This window comes from Hippocampus zosterae, chromosome 1 (genome assembly GCF_025434085.1).
Source record: "Hippocampus zosterae strain Florida chromosome 1, ASM2543408v3, whole genome shotgun sequence".
Taxonomy (NCBI): Eukaryota; Metazoa; Chordata; class Actinopteri; order Syngnathiformes; family Syngnathidae; genus Hippocampus; species Hippocampus zosterae.
This window is the reverse complement of record NC_067451.1, coordinates 2476443-2491151: the sequence shown is the minus strand read 5'-3', so window position 1 is coordinate 2491151 and position 14709 is coordinate 2476443. Positions and strand designations below refer to the sequence as shown.

Below are 14709 nucleotides of genomic sequence, written 5' to 3'. Positions count from 1 at the left end.
ACAAAACTTAAACTTTTCCCTCCCACATAGTGGTTTAGAATATACAATATTAGAGGGTATTTTTTATTGCATTGGAACAGTGTTTGATGTTTCTGTTACATGGAACACAAAACTAACTTTTCCCTCGCACATAGTGTTTCGAATAGACAATATTAATGCGCCTCTGAAACCAGGCCAACGGATGGAAAATTCGCGATCACGCAAAGTGGTCAAAGGAAGTAACAGTTACACATGAGTCCAACGACAAGTCTTACCTACACTTTTCTATGAGTTACATCACGGAGTTCAATTTAAAATACGCATAACAGTACTAAGGCAAACCACACCCGGTTGCTGAAGACTGAAATGTTGATTACGTAATCATGTTACTGTAGTTGCTACACCGTTACGTTGATGAACCCATTTCCATCCTCCGAACAATAGAGGGCAGTGTGTAAAGACTCAGGTTCAGGAAGGAGCGGAAGTGGGGTTATTTATTAGTGAGGGCCGCCGGTTGCTGCTGGTAACCAAAGGTAGGCGACAACTCTGAAATCTTAAACATATTTGAAATGCTTTTATGTAGTTTTTCCAGAAAAGGGTTTTTACAGCTTTTCGTTTGTGTTCTGGTCGTTTGAACATGCTTTGCTTCTTTCAAAGACGTTATGCTATTCGCACGCTAGCCGAGGCTAACGCATTCGGTTAGAGGGAGAGTGGCTTAATATTTCTGAAAAATGAAACTATTTAAAAGCCTATCTTTGAATGACAAGTTGCGCTATTGATGAAAAAACACAATAAGAATGCCAGCAAATTCGCATGACACAAAGTTTGGATATTGATGTAAACATTTGCCCCGGGTTGAATGAATGGCAGCCATTTTGCGGAGACAAAGGGGCCATTTACCGCCTCCATTCATCGAAGATGATCCACCGCCTCTCAAAATGTTCATGATGCCCACGCATACATAAGCCCCACATATAGCACGATACTTTTTTCCCATTTGTTTTACACTTTGAAACAGATCGTTTAACATGGTGAAGATATTTGTCGGGAATCTGCCCCAAGAGGCAACCGAGGAGGAAATCCAGGCACTCTTCACGGAGCACGGCACAGTCACGGAATGTTCGATCGTCAAAAACTTCGCGTTCGTCCACATGGAAGATCGCAAGGACGCTACGAAAGCCATCAAGGCCCTGCACCTCCACAAGCTCCACGGCTCGCCAATTAACGTGGAGGCCAGCCACGGGAAGAACTATGGCGCGGTTAAGTTGCATGTGGCCAACGTGGAAAGGGGAATGGATGAAGAACTCCGTGCATTGTTCGAAGAGTACGGCAAGGTCACGGAGTGTGCCATTATTAAAAATTTTGCTTTTGTGCACATGCCAAATTCTGATGAGGCCATGGATGCCATCCAGGGAATTGACAATACAGAATTTAACGGTAAGAGCTCGACATGGCGTGCCTGTGTCACACTGATCGTTATCTGAGTTTAAGCTTTTTTCCCCCTGTTGCATCCAGGTAAACGGATCCACGTGCAGATTTCGAAAAGTCGCCCCCGTGAAGAGCAGGAGGAGTACCCTCCTCCCCCAGACGGTGGTGGCTTTTGGCCTCCACCTTTCCCAGGAAACAGGCCCGAGCCCCCCCCACCAGGCTTCATGAGAGGTCGCCCTATGGGCCCCGGTTACCCCGCCCCGCCTTTGCCACCCCCTCCTCCCAGGCGAGCTATGTACCCCGAGCGTCCTTATGAGGGCGCTCGGGGTGGTTACGGTGTGGTCGATTACTACGAAAAGTACAGAGCCCGTCCTTACGGCATGGGTCCGGGTGGTCCGCCGCCACCGCCTCCGCCGCCTCCCCCCCCTCCCGGCGTTACGCGAGACCGTCTCATGAATCCGCTCGACCCGTACGAGGGTCGCCCGCCGCCGCCTCCCCCACCTCCTCCGTCGGCGTTTTACGGCCGAGATCGCAGTCCCCACCGCAGAGCGCCAAACGCGCCCGTTCCTCCTGCCGGTAACGGCTATGCCTACGAGCGCTCACGTATCGCTCCCATTTCCCGGGTCCCACCGTACGGAATTCCTCGGCCCAGGGACCCCTATGCACCGCGACTGCCGCCTCCGCCACCGCCGCCGCCTGCACGCTACGCTTATTAAGCGAGGCCCCAGCATTTGAAGTTAAGGTGAGAATAGTCGGGAATGTAAAAGCCGAAATGTAAACCTGTTCTCGGTCCCCGCACAACGTAGAGCTTGCAAAGAGAGCCGCATGTGGAGGGTGTAAACTAAACTAAACTTTTGGACTGAGCTACTCTTCTCCATCCGTCCGGTTTAAAGCCACGGCGAGTCCAACGCGATTCCGGTTCGAAAGTGCCGAGCCACACCAAAAGCACACGGCGTCTCGGGCTGTGTGCCAACACCCTTCACTCTTATTTGCTCTTTTCCAGGATCGTCGTTTCGTCTTCGTCGCTTCTCGCCACCATCGGATGTTTGTGACGCTATCCACTTCCTGTCTTCGGCGGAGCGCGTTAATGTTCCCCTGCAATGCAAAGGAACTGATATGCCGGCGTCTTCGTCTTTTGTTTTCTTGTTTTTGGTCCAGTTTTTACATAAATCCCTCCTTGTTTTTTTCATTGTGATGTAGAAGCTGTAGTCTTTGCAGCCAAAAGCGTTTTAAAAAAAAAAATAGGCTTCTAATTTGGAACTTTTTAGATGGCAGGTCCTAGTCAAACCTGTGAGTGTAAATGTCGACGCGCCTTGGTATTAAATGCGGAGACGCACTTTGCTCTCAACAAAAACAAACCAGTTGACGTGAGCACTGAAACGTGTGTAACTGAACGTGTTTAAACCGTTGCTCGGAGCGCTCCTGTACCAACATACGCTGTCTGCTAATGATTTGTGCCGTCTTGTAAAATAAACCCAGCGGAAAAAACACCAACGGTGCCCCTTAAAAAAAGTGATAATCTCGACCATGTCCTCGTAAAAATGTCAAATGAGCAGTGTTGTTCGGAAAAACAACAACAAAACTGAGCAAAGGCCTCGCCTCCGTTTGTAGCTCGACCCGCACCGCAGCCCAGTCAACGACCTCTTGGTGTGGGGGAGGGCACGGACAAGCCAAAAAGCTCCAAAATCAGGTAAGTCCAGGGGGGAGCACATCTGCTGTGAGTTGAAACCATTTCAAGTATTTGTATTTTTTTCATACTGTTTGTAGTGGAGGTCCCAAAAATTTGGGGGACCTCAGTGTTTGAAGATACATGACACTTTTTTTTTCTCCTTTGTGTTGGAGACAATTGTAAATGAGATTGATTGCTTGTTCTCACTTTTAAACAACTAGATTGGTTTAGTCAACAATTTTCATTTAGCCGATGTTTCATGAGTAGGAAACACGCTTTGTAATCTGACCTGCATGAATAAAGTTGTTTTTTTTTTTTTTTTAAACAAAAATACTGTACTTGTCTTTTGTCATTGTCCGACAAAGAAGTAAACTCACTGCATGGACAGTGCAGTTTAGTATTTTAATTTCAATACCAGCTAATTTTTGACCCCGTCTGAAAAGACGTTTGAAAACGTCTTTGGGAGTGAATTAGTTAAGTATTTCACTCTATTCGAGCAAACTACACAATGTCAATCAGGGATGCCAAGTCCAATCCTCAAGAGCCCCGATCTAATTTTGTATGTCTCTCTCCTCCAACACACTTGATTCCAAATCATCAGGATCGTTGTCAAGATTCTGCAAAGCTTGTTGATGAGCTGCGTGTTTGAATCAAGTGTGTTGATGTTGAAGGAGGGAGGGAGACATGGAAAACATCCTGGATCAGGGCTCTTGAGGATTGTTTGGACTTGGGCACCCCCCATTTACATAGTGTAGTTTGTTCTAATATATTTCAATATAGTGCCATAAACGGCTTCCTTTTCGACGTTGCTTTCACGTGAGCAATTATTTTCATGTATTCGTTTACGTGACGTGATGGTCAACGCTGGAAATCCCCGAATACCTACTTTTGTGAACCCAGACGTATTTGTTGGACTGATGCAATGATGCCATATGTCCACAAGGCGGCAGAACACACCCTCATTTGCCGAAGGGACTGAAGTGACGTAGTCCCTTTTTGAGGCTTGCCGCGGAAACGGTTGTGAACGTTGCCATGATGGCCATGAACGCCCAAAATAGTGTCACTTGGTCTTTTTAGCTTAAATGAAATATAGGCAGGGCCACAAATGGAGACTCAAAACGGACTCAAAAATTGAGCTAATCGGGCTAAATTAGAAAAATGTCCTAAACCGAAACAGGTGAATTTACGGTCCCCTCCGAAAGTGTTGGAACTCAAGGTCAACTCGTTTCTTTCTCTTGTATACTGAGGACGTTTGGGTTTCAGATAAAAGGACCAATATGAGACAAAAGTCCCAGAACTTCAGCTTTGATTTCATGGCATTTAAATGTAGATGTATTCAACAACTCAGGAGTGTGCAACGTTTGTTTACAGTGCATGGAACGGTCAAGTACATTTAAAGTTCATCCTTTAAAAAAAAAAAAAGAAAAAATACCATTATCTTTATAACTTTTTGTGATGTGTACACTGTGACTGTTTCTGGCATGTGCATTATGTGAGGCTATGTAGGGCAGCATTGTGTCGATGCATCCCAAAATACCACTTGTTACATGAAATGGTTTTAACGTGTGTCAGGCCGCCGCTGTGAGCTGACCACTCGACTGCCATGTTTGGCTTCAGTGTTTATAACTTTCCACCACTTGCAAATTGAGCAAGCTTTGAAATGCACGCTGCAGAAGTCTCATACCCCCAAATTGGGGCCATGTGTGTTATTTTGATGACCCCTGCAAACAATGTTGCAAAATGGAGCAAGCATCACGATCAAAACCACACCAACATCCTGTTGGGGTTGGCCAAGACTGAGAACCACATGGGTTCAGTGCAAAACATTAACCACTCTTAATTTGAAAACGAAAAGCTTCACCAAAAAACACCTTTCTGAATTTTCCACAGACATCCAGATGTCCTCATGTTACTTTATTTTGTAGCATTGGTGTTGCTTTCATGTTTGCGTGAATAACGGCCAAAACCATTTTCAAACATTTGTCCTATTTCTTTTTTTTTTTTTTTATAGGTCTCGCATGTTAAAAAACTTCTGGGCATCAAGCGGGATTGACGTTGCAGATGTTGATCAATCCACCTGTTTGAGTCGCAATCCGGAGTAAACGCTGTCCTCTGGGCCCCTGTGTCTCCTGCTGTTGGACTGCCTCTTTTTGAAGTCCAGAGCCACGTATGGCAAAGATGCGGCGTCCTCACTCTGTGGGAAATACAATTTGGGATGTGAAAAGTGCACGGCATGGTGCGCGTCTTCATCCAATGGATTTAGCGGACCAACCTCGTCGTCCCTATTGTCTTCTGGATCCTTTGGCTGTGGTATTTTCCCTGTTAAGAGAATCAAACGACAATTTCCATCTCCGTGTCCAAGTATTAAAACAAAAACAAACCCATCAAGTCCTGCGTATCACCTGGGACTAGGTTGTCTCTCCTCCTCCTTTTGATAAGGAGATACATCAGAAAGACATTGACAACGACGGACACAAGCAGAGATGCTCGCACACAGTACGTCAACACTCTGTCCGTCAATGTCTTACCACCTGTGAGAATACACACAACATGAGAGTAAATTGCTTTATTTATTTTTTTCTCTCATTCCAGAAACACTCTTTCTACCGTAGCATCCCACCTGCGATCTCCAAACACGTCCCCTTTCCGAACACGATCTCGCCACAGGAGGCGACGGCGCAGTAGTACGTCCCGGCGTCAGACACGGCGATGTCCCGTTTGGACAGCATGTAAACGCAACCCTTCTCCGACGCCGTTGCGCACCCGCTGCTGATCTCCGAGTGGACGTACAACAAGTGGGAGTCGCCCGAGGCCTTTCGAAACCAGTAGACGGTGTGCACCCCGTCGCTGCTTCCAGGGTGCATGGTGCAGTTCAGTGTGGCGGAGCCCCCCGGGGACTCTGTGATGGACGTTGGACGCTGGAGGACGGACAGGCGAGTAGATTCTAAAACAAGGAAAATAAGGTCAGAGTCAGGAACCATATTTTAGTTCTTATGAGCGCTTGGCAAATGATTCATTGATCACTCCGTTTCATTTTGATAGGTTGTTCTTCCTCAGGCGTGGGTTTTTAATTTTTTTTTTTTTACAAAAACATCAGAATGTAGTAACTTTAATTTTTCCTCTACTTGCTACAAAAAAAAAAGTTTTAAGAGAAATTCAAAACAAAAATACTGGGAAATGGAAAAAAAAAGCATTGAACTTGTACGTGTCCTGAACACAATTTAGTTTTTATTACAAAATGAGCACACATAACGCATAAATATTTGATCTTTCTGGGGCATTATTTTATTTTTCATTATTCCGAACAGTTCTGAGCGCAGACAGACTGGTACTGTTGTTCAAGCACCACCCTTTTTGTCCTAGATGAGAAAAGTGTCCTTGGCGACGGGTGCCTTTCTCACGCTTTTTTAAAATTATTTTTTCTTTTAGCTTGAGCATATGCCCCCACACCTCCAAAAATGTCTGTACAACCGTCTTGTTTCGGAATATTTCACTGGGTTAAAGGCTCAAAGAGACGGCATACCTTTCACAAGCAAAAAGATTCCGCTGTCAAAGCTCATGACGTTGAGATGGCTCTGCCCGCAGTAGTACACGGCCGTGTCCGAGAGCTGCACGTTGGAAATGTTCAGATGGAAGGAGTTTTGTCTGGCGTGAATTGTCATCCGCTTGTTGAAGTCCGTCGTCATCTGGTGACTGTGGGAGTCGAGCGTGTAGACGTACAAGCAGAACACGATTTGGGGTTTGTCGCCTGCGACCTGCTTATACCAGCACAGATATTTGGCGTCAGGGGCAAAGTCGCAGGGCAGGGTGACTTGGTCGCCCAGGCTCGCAAAACGCACGCTGCCATCTGAAATGCACACAAGAAGGACAGTTCCGTGTCTTTGCTTCATTTTCTGCAGAAATGGTTGTCAATGACATAACTTACGGGCTCTAAAGAGAGCAACCCAGAACACGCAGAGCTTCAGCATCCCGTTCTCCGTTGAGACTTCTACCTTAATGGCGGTGACATCAAGAAGGGGGTTGCAATCAAAAACGCGCCTCCTCCAGTGGAAAAAAAAAAAGTCTTCTCGTCACAAAGGCGGAGTAGAGTTGTGTCACGTACTTGTGCAACAATGCTTAAAATTCGCTCCAGGATGCTTTTTCTCTCAACAGTAGAATTTTTTTTTTTTTTTGTGGGATGTACAGTATTCTACTTGTTCACTGCACCGATGACACTCGGTTGCTCTAATCTTGCCGTTTATTCCTCCCAAATGCCTTGAATTGAGTTTTTCAGACAATACTCAGGAAAGGATTAACAGTTCAATTGCAACAGAGTCGATGGTTATGCGTTGGTGATGGTTGTTACTTTTCCACAAATTATATTTCGTTGACAGCTGAGGATCTGCTAATCTTAGCTATTAGCCTTTCAAAATAATTTGAAATGGCGGCCCGCCAGTCCAGCGGTTAGCACGTCGGCTTCACAGTGCAGAGGTACCGGGTTCGATTCCAGCTCCGGCCTCCCTGCGTGGCGTTTGCATGTTCTCCCCGGGCCTGCGTGGGTTTTCTCCGGGTGCTCAGGTTTCCTCCCACATTCCAAAAACATGCGTGGCAGGCTAATTGAAGACTCTAAATTGTCCCGAGGTGTGAGTGTGAGTGCGAATGGTTGTTCGTTTCTGTGTGCCCTGCGATTGGCTGGCAACCGATTCAGGGTGTCCCCCGCCTACTGCCCGAAGACAGCTGGGATAGGCTCCAGCACCCCCCGCGACCCTAGTGAGGATCAAGCGGTACGGAAGATGAATGAATGAATGAATAATTTGAAATAACTTGTCGTAATATTTTTTTAAAAAGTGTATATCTACATTTTGGGGTGGGTGTGGCATCAATAAAAAACAACATATTAAATCAACCAATACCTCATCCTGACTTTAGTTTTGGCCCATTAAAAACCCTGAAATAAATGTGACATCATCAAATCTCTTCGGTAGGGGGGCGGGGGGTTCGTAGTACAGCACTTCTTCATGCAGTACTACTACTTTCCCCTCACTGTAGAATAAAGTTCTGTTTTTGTTTTTTCTTTTGAATAGAATGTAAGATGTCAGTCAGAATTTTCAGAGGTGTTTTGGGAATCTTTCTTGTCCGGACTCAAAGCCTTTAGGCAGCAGAAACATGATTTTGTCCACTTTGCTCGCATGCATCTTGATGAGCTCTGCTGCTCCCGGCTGTCGCTTTGCCGACGTTTTGGCCTCTTCCGGAGCAGGGCAGCGACCTTCGCAGCTCCAGCCGTGCATCGGCGCACAGGAAAATATAGAAGAGGGGATCGAGCATTGTGTTGAGGCTGGTCAGCCCGTAGCATAGGCGGTAGAGCAAGAAGATGGAGCGCTCCAGCGCGCAGGGCTCGTCGGCCTGCAGTAAAGACACAAATCTGTAGCCGCCCACCAGGTGGTACGGTCCGAACACGGCGATGAAGTTGACCGTGATGACCACCAGGATGCCCACGATCTTGTGACGCTCGTGGGCTGACAGGGAGGGGGAGTGTCGCAGTGTGACCCAGATGTGGGCTGAGGTGTAGCTGCAAGCGCAGTATGGAAAAAAAAAAAAATGAGCGACACATGTCGCTGGGACGTAGCCGTTTGCGGTTTAGCTTACCCCAGTATAGCGCACGGCAACAGGAAGCCCAGAGCCACGGTGGTGATCTTGAAGTGGGCATATCGGGGGCTGACAGGGTAGCGCTCTAGACACAGTAGTCGCTCCGAGTCAAAAACGGACGGCAAGAGTCCGAACAGGCAGAAGAGAAACGTAAGCGTCCACACCGCCAGGCCCGACACGGCGGCCACCCGGACCGTCCTCACCCTGCGGCTGCTCAGCGGAAACACGATGGCCAGGCAGCGGTCCAGCGCTATCAGACACAGGAACACGACACTGGCGTCCACGTTGACGTAGAACACGTAGCCCACCAGCTCGCAGGCCGGCTGACCGTAGCGCCAGCGGTGGGCGTCCTGCAGGTACAGGATCCACAGGGGCAGGGTGAGCAGCTGCAGGAGGTCGGACAGGAGCAGGTTGAGGATGTAGACCAGCTGGCAGCCGCCGCTACCCGAGCGGCCCAGATGGTACAACCCCCAGAGGGACAGCAGATTGCAGGGCAGGCCCACAGTGAAGACCAGGCCGTAGATGCAAGTCAGGCCCAGTGCGTCCGTGTCCAAGGGGAGGCCGCAGCTGTCGTTGGACATGTCGAACGCCGGACGCCTGGACGCGATGCGCCGCGAGCCATTCAAGAGCAAACGCTCCGTGATGGCGTGCTCCCATGGGAAAGGTCAGGCTCAGGTTTTGGGTTGCCTGTCGACCAATTTTCCAAGCGTCCGTAATCCATCAGGGGACAAATAAGCCCTGCCGCACAGGGCGCAAGAACATCGCCATCAAGTGCCTTTCAAAAGTATACGCCGCGACTTCTGCCTAGACCTTGTTGTCGAGTGACCCGCGCTGAACAAGTGCTGGGAACGGGGGCGTCCGGAGCGACTTTTGTCCATTCTTTGATCGTTTCCTCCACAGGAAGCCAACTTCTTGGGTTTGAAGGGCAACACCCTGAGACGGGGAGAACGCCTTTTGGGCTCGGACAAAAACATAGAGACACGGCGGCCACGCTGCGAGCTGCCAATCTGCTGTTCAATGCAGGAGTTAACACAATCTTGTGTGATACATTATCGATTCAAATTCTATTATATTTTTTTAGTTTTTTAACATTTATTGATTGTTTAAAAAAAAAAGGTCTGTAATTAGAACGAAATTCTTAAAAGACATGACTTGGATATGGACACACCACTCCAAAACACACCGCAGGAGCCATTCAGGTACATTCATCCATTCATTCATCTTCCGAACCACTTGATCCTCACGAGGGTCGCGGGGGGTGCTGGAGCCTATCCCAGCTGTCTTCGGGCAGTAGGCGGGGGACACCCTGAATCGGTTGCCAGCCAATCACAGGGCACACAGAGACGAACAACCAAGCACACCCTCACTCACACCTAGGGACAATTTAGAGTGATCAATCAGCCTGCCATGCATGTTTTTGGAACGTGGGAGGAAACCGGAGTACCCGGAGAAAACCCACGCAGGCCCGGGGAGAACATGCAAACTCCACACAGGGAGGCCGGAGCTGGAATTGAACCCGGTACCTCTGCACTGTGAAGCCGACGTGCTAACCACTGGACTACCGGGCCGCCATTCAGGTACAGTATTCATAATATCGCACCAATCGCGATATCTCACAAATGACTTTGCAGGGGTTCGGCGCGGTCAAGTTTATGTCCCTTGCTGCGGCACGGCTCGGGAGGGGAAACACAATTGGCATTGTACTTGGGGGAAGAATGGCTGCGTGGAGACAATTGGCTTCAGGAAGTATTTTTTTAAAAAGGGAAAGCTTATTCATGTCCAATCGCTCATTTTGCTCCGTTGAAAATGCCCCGAGACTGATTTATTGATTAAATCAAACAAAAAACAATCCAACATGACTAACAAAAAACTGACCCGAGACACTCCCACCTCCTACAGGCAAGCTCGACCCTCTCGCCTTTTGTACTCCGGCAGTGCTCTGCAGTTTGATTCCCAGGCTGCAGGGATCGCGAGTCATTCCAAATGAAATCAGATGAGCGCTTCTTGACAACAGATAGAAACAAACAAAAGTGCCCTGTTGAAAATACACGCTCAAGTTTTGTCAGTCGGTCAACGAATATTTTATTCCCGTTTCATCTTTCTCCCGAACCTCCGACAGCAGATGGCCTTACAAATGGCAGTGGAAGCCCACACAAAAGCCACCACAACGGCGGCGATGAAAAGGATCACGTCCAAGCAGAAGTAGGAGTACCAAGGGAGATTGTAAGCGACCGGACGCAGATGGGACGCTCCCTTGTGCCTGGTGACGTACTCGATCCAAAAGATGGCGGTCTCCAAGGGAGCCACGGGTCGGTCGCGGTGGAGACGAGAGAGTCGCCGCATGTTATCGCGGTAGCTTGGATTGTCCAGAACATCCCTGAGAGCCTCGAGGAAGCCTTCCTCGCTGAGCGAATTGGCCTCCAACACCCGGGCCGCCCCTCGTACCTTCAGCCGCAGTAGGTTGTCAAACTGGTCAAACAGCAGCGGCAGACCCAGAACCGGAACGCCGTGGTAGATGGCCTCATACATGCCGTTGGTCCCTCCGTGGGCAACAAACGCACGAGTTTTGGGGTGTCCCAAGAGGTCTTTCTGAGGCAGCCAGTCCACCACCAGGGTGTTGTTACCCAAGGACGAAGGCTTTTCTCCCTTGATCCTCCAGACCACCTTCTGGGGGATCTGAGCGAACGCGGCCGCGATGGCCTCGGTGACATCGCGGGGCAGGGCTGACACCAGCGTTCCCAACGACATCACCACCACCCCGTGATCCCCCGAGCTGCGCACGAAGGCATCCAGATCCGCAGGCAAGGGCAGAGCCTTTTCGCACTGGAAGCCGCCGATGTAGACCACGTTGGGCATGGTCGGGCGGGGCAGCTCGAAGACAAAATCGGACCTCACCAGCCAGATATCCGCCGCTCGCTCCAAGGTGAGCAAGTCTGTTTCGGGAGGAAAGTGACGCTGGAAGAGATCTGCGTACGCTGCGTTGATGTAAAAGTAGAATTCAACGAGATTGTAGATGTAATGTAACATGTTCTTAAGCCGTCCCTGGAAATCCATCTGATCGTGGAGTTCGCTTCCCGACACGGGGACGTAGGAGAGCGGGGAGGGAGCCGTGGCAAAATGGCTCTCGCCGTTATTCATCCACCGCACGTTGAAAACCATCGGCAACTTGAGGTAATTCCCCAGAAGTACCCCCACCGTCAGGCCCGGGTCTGTTAGCATCAGATCAAACTTGGCCTCCCGTAGCTTCTTCATGAAAACCGGGTCATCGAACATCGCGGTGGCTGCTCCCGCGAGAATTTCGTGACCCTTCGCTAGCATGTCTGTGATCAAGCCCTGCTGGTAGAAGGTCCTCAAGAAGCCGGCGGACTGGCGGACTTTGATCACATCCAACAGGACTTGATTGTAGAAGTCCTTTGTGTTGCCGTCCTCCAACATGGTGGCGGTGACTGAAGTGTAAAAGGAGCCGTTTGTCGGGATGTACCAACTGTTGGGGGAGTGCAGCACTGTGAGTTGGTGTCCTCGGGAGTGCAGCTCTTTCAGGATCACCGCCATGTTGATCCAGTGGCTACCATCCACCGGCACCACCAGGATCCTGCTGCTGTCGCAACCGGCCGGCCACAGCGACAGGAAGGCCAACGCGACAAGGATCGCCGCCATGCCCTTGGACATGTCCCTGGGGGAGACGGGCAGCTGCGTGGGTAAGACATGAAGAGATGTTGTCATATAAAGCATAACTCCTATGCATATGTACTTGACTCATTCACTCCCAAAGACGTTTTTAAACGTCTTTTCAGACTTGCTCCAGAATTGATTGGTACTTAATGATTTAATAAGCGCAACTTTAATGGCAACAATGCCGTTTAGAAATGGCGTGCCCACATTTGCCATTTTATGGAGCTTCTAAGTATCCCTCATATTCAAACAATCAAAATTCACTCGTATTCTTTGGCGTTCGACTCAGCATGACTTAGATTTGTTCTTGATTTTACTGCTTGGTGCTTTCTACCGCCTTTTATTACCGATTTGTCTTACTGTTTATTGTGTATGTTAAATCGCTCCATGTACAGCGCTTTGTATGCAGCGATGGCTGTTTGAAAGTGCTCGAGAAATACTCTTGACTTGACTTGACTTTATTTCTGTAGCACTTTTTATACGTAAAAATGCAACTCAAAGTCCTGTGCAGTTAAAATATCAAATAACAAAATAAAAAGAGGACTCCCCTCCCCTCAACATACACAGATATATATTCCTACAAGCATGCCTATGTACACACACACACACACATACACATAAAACATGTACACATCAAGCTTCTTTCACCTTAGACAGCTGGCCAAAATCAAACCTCTCCTCTCACATGAACACTTTGAGACAGTAATTCATGCCTTTGTCACATCCCGGCTGGATTACTGCAATGCCTTGTACTTTGGAGTCAGCCAGTCCTCCATGAAGCGCCTTCAGCTGGTCCAGAATGCCGCTGCTCGCCTCTTGACTGGTACTCGTAAGAGGGAGCATATCACTCCCACTCTGGCATCCCTTCACTGGCTCCCCATTCGTTTTAGAGTTATTTTCAAGATCCTCCTCTTTGTTTTCAAATCTCTGAATAATCTCGCGCCACCTTACCTCTCTGAGCTCATCCGCCCCCCTACACACCTGCCCGGCGCCTCAGGTCTGTGGACCAGTCTTTGTTAGAGGTACCAAGAGCTAAACTGAGGCTCAGAGGGGATCGAGCCTTTTCTGTTGCTGGTCCCTCTCTCTGGAATGACCTCCCACTGAACATTCGGCAAGCCTCCTCGCTGCCCATCTTTAAAGCCCTCCTCAAAACTCACTTGTATTCTTTGGCGTTCGACTCAGCATGATTTGTCCTTGATTTTACTGTTTGGTGCTTTTCCACCGCCTTTATTACCGATTCGTCTTACTGTTTATCGTGTATGTTAAATCGCTCCATGTACAGCACTTTGTATGCAGCGATGGCTGTTCGAAAGTGCTCGAGAAATACTCTTGACTTGACTTGACATACATGTGATGACCCTGATATTTAAAAAAAAAAGACATGTTGAGGCACAAAGAAACCATATGAGGAAAAAAAGCACCCAAGGGGAGCTGACCCGCACTGAGTGACAGCCGCCACATCTCCCAAGAGGAAACAGTGCCTCTTGAAGAAAAAAAAAAAAGTGAAATATATAAATAAAAAGGCTTAAATTAAAATAAGTGTAAATGCAAGTTATTCAAAAGCCAAGCTCAAAAGATATCCCTTCAGCCTTCTCTTAAAAATATCAAGAGCGTCTGCAAACCCGATGACCTCTTGCAGGCCATTCCAAAGCCGGCGACCAAAATGGCCGAATGAAGCCCCGCCATGTGTTTTGGTCCTCACCCGAGGAATAATTAAAAAGCCGGTGCCAAATCGAAGGACCTCAGGATCCGCAAAGTCCTGGTAAGCCATCAGCTGGCCGAGCAGAGCACATTCCAACTTTATACATGTGCATGTGTATCATTCCCTTCACACCATTTCAAACCTTCGTGGGGCATGTGGAATTTTAAGCACCTGCCCGTCCAAAGGTCTCAGCCTTTATAACCACCCCGAGCTTTAAATGATGGAGTGAACGAATCCACAAATAATGATAATAATAATATTAACAGGCAGATAAGTGGTGTGAAATTCTCAACTAGCTCACCTTTGTTGTTTTAAAATCCACAAATGTGCTGACTCACTCCGTGATTCCCTTTCGCACCAAGCGCAAGCTACCGGGTCAGAGTCCAAATGTGACGTCGTGATGTGGCGGCGGCGAACCTTGAAAACCGGAAAGTAATTTCTGAAGCGCAAATCATTACCGGCAGATGACGTGAAAAACGGGCTGGTTTCCACATCCTTCATCAGGAATCTGACAATTACAAACGACATTTGCGACCACACACACTTTTTGTGCCGCTCATATATATATATATATGTATATGTGTATGTATATATATATATATATATATATATATATATATATATATATATATAT

General features: G+C 48.1%; 4 protein-coding genes and 2 long non-coding RNA genes across 6 annotated transcripts in view; 3 read left to right on the top strand and 3 right to left on the bottom strand.

Moving 5' to 3' along the window:
* The window catches only part of LOC127602482 (uncharacterized), a 250228-nt gene that overhangs the window by 49845 nt on the left and 185674 nt on the right, over window positions 1-14709 (top strand). The gene's annotated exons all lie outside the window — the stretch shown is intronic.
* On the top strand, window positions 366-3391 carry LOC127602244 (RNA-binding protein 4.1-like). Its single transcript, XM_052068276.1, has 4 exons — window positions 366-512; window positions 998-1416; window positions 1495-2149; window positions 2411-3391. The coding sequence occupies exons 2-3, from the start codon at window positions 1008-1010 to the stop codon at window positions 2121-2123; spliced, it is 1038 nt and encodes a 345-aa protein (XP_051924236.1). The 5' UTR covers window positions 366-512; window positions 998-1007; the 3' UTR covers window positions 2124-2149; window positions 2411-3391.
* On the bottom strand, window positions 4976-7145 carry LOC127602264 (uncharacterized). Its single transcript, XM_052068314.1, has 6 exons — window positions 7002-7145; window positions 6600-6923; window positions 5697-6020; window positions 5479-5607; window positions 5349-5395; window positions 4976-5270 (listed from the first exon to the last, which is right to left on the bottom strand). The coding sequence occupies exons 1-6, from the start codon at window positions 7042-7044 to the stop codon at window positions 5145-5147; spliced, it is 993 nt and encodes a 330-aa protein (XP_051924274.1). The 5' UTR covers window positions 7045-7145; the 3' UTR covers window positions 4976-5144.
* LOC127602478 (uncharacterized) lies at window positions 5426-7109 on the top strand. The gene is made up of 2 exons (XR_007962808.1): window positions 5426-5572; window positions 5669-7109. It is a non-coding gene; the product is annotated as an uncharacterized LOC127602478 (long non-coding RNA).
* si:dkey-165a24.9 (G-protein coupled receptor 4) lies at window positions 7894-9564 on the bottom strand. Its single transcript, XM_052068300.1, has 2 exons — window positions 8702-9564; window positions 7894-8624 (listed from the first exon to the last, which is right to left on the bottom strand). Exons 1-2 carry the CDS (start codon window positions 9280-9282, stop codon window positions 8207-8209), a joined length of 999 nt encoding a protein of 332 aa, XP_051924260.1. The 5' UTR covers window positions 9283-9564; the 3' UTR covers window positions 7894-8206.
* ugt5g1 (UDP glucuronosyltransferase 5 family, polypeptide G1) lies at window positions 10784-12370 on the bottom strand. Its single transcript, XM_052068007.1, has one exon. It carries the CDS (start codon window positions 12368-12370, stop codon window positions 10784-10786), a length of 1587 nt encoding a protein of 528 aa, XP_051923967.1.

What these genes read in the sequence shown, in the direction of transcription:
- LOC127602264 (XM_052068314.1), bottom strand. Translation starts at nt 7,044, where the DNA reads ATGCTGAAGCTCTGCGTGTTCTGGGTTGCTCTCTTTAGAGCCC. An exon ending in GACGTGTTTGGAGATCGCAG is followed by an intron (nt 5,608 to 5,696) that starts GTGGGATGCTAC and finishes GTATTCTCACAG; the next exon opens with GTGGTAAGACATTGACGGAC. An exon ending in AAGACAATAGGGACGACGAG is followed by an intron (nt 5,271 to 5,348) that starts GTTGGTCCGCTA and finishes TATTTCCCACAG; the next exon opens with AGTGAGGACGCCGCATCTTT.
- si:dkey-165a24.9 (XM_052068300.1), bottom strand. Translation starts at nt 9,282, where the DNA reads ATGTCCAACGACAGCTGCGGCCTCCCCTTGGACACGGACGCACTGGGC. An exon ending in TTGCCGTGCGCTATACTGGG is followed by an intron (nt 8,625 to 8,701) that starts GTAAGCTAAACC and finishes CTGCGCTTGCAG; the next exon opens with CTACACCTCAGCCCACATCT.
- ugt5g1 (XM_052068007.1), bottom strand. Translation starts at nt 12,370, where the DNA reads ATGTCCAAGGGCATGGCGGCGATCCTTGTCGCGTTGGCCTTCCTGTCG.
- LOC127602244 (XM_052068276.1), top strand. Translation starts at nt 1,008, where the DNA reads ATGGTGAAGATATTTGTCGGGAATCTGCCCCAAGAGGCAACCGAGGAG. An exon ending in TGACAATACAGAATTTAACG is followed by an intron (nt 1,417 to 1,494) that starts GTAAGAGCTCGA and finishes TGTTGCATCCAG; the next exon opens with GTAAACGGATCCACGTGCAG.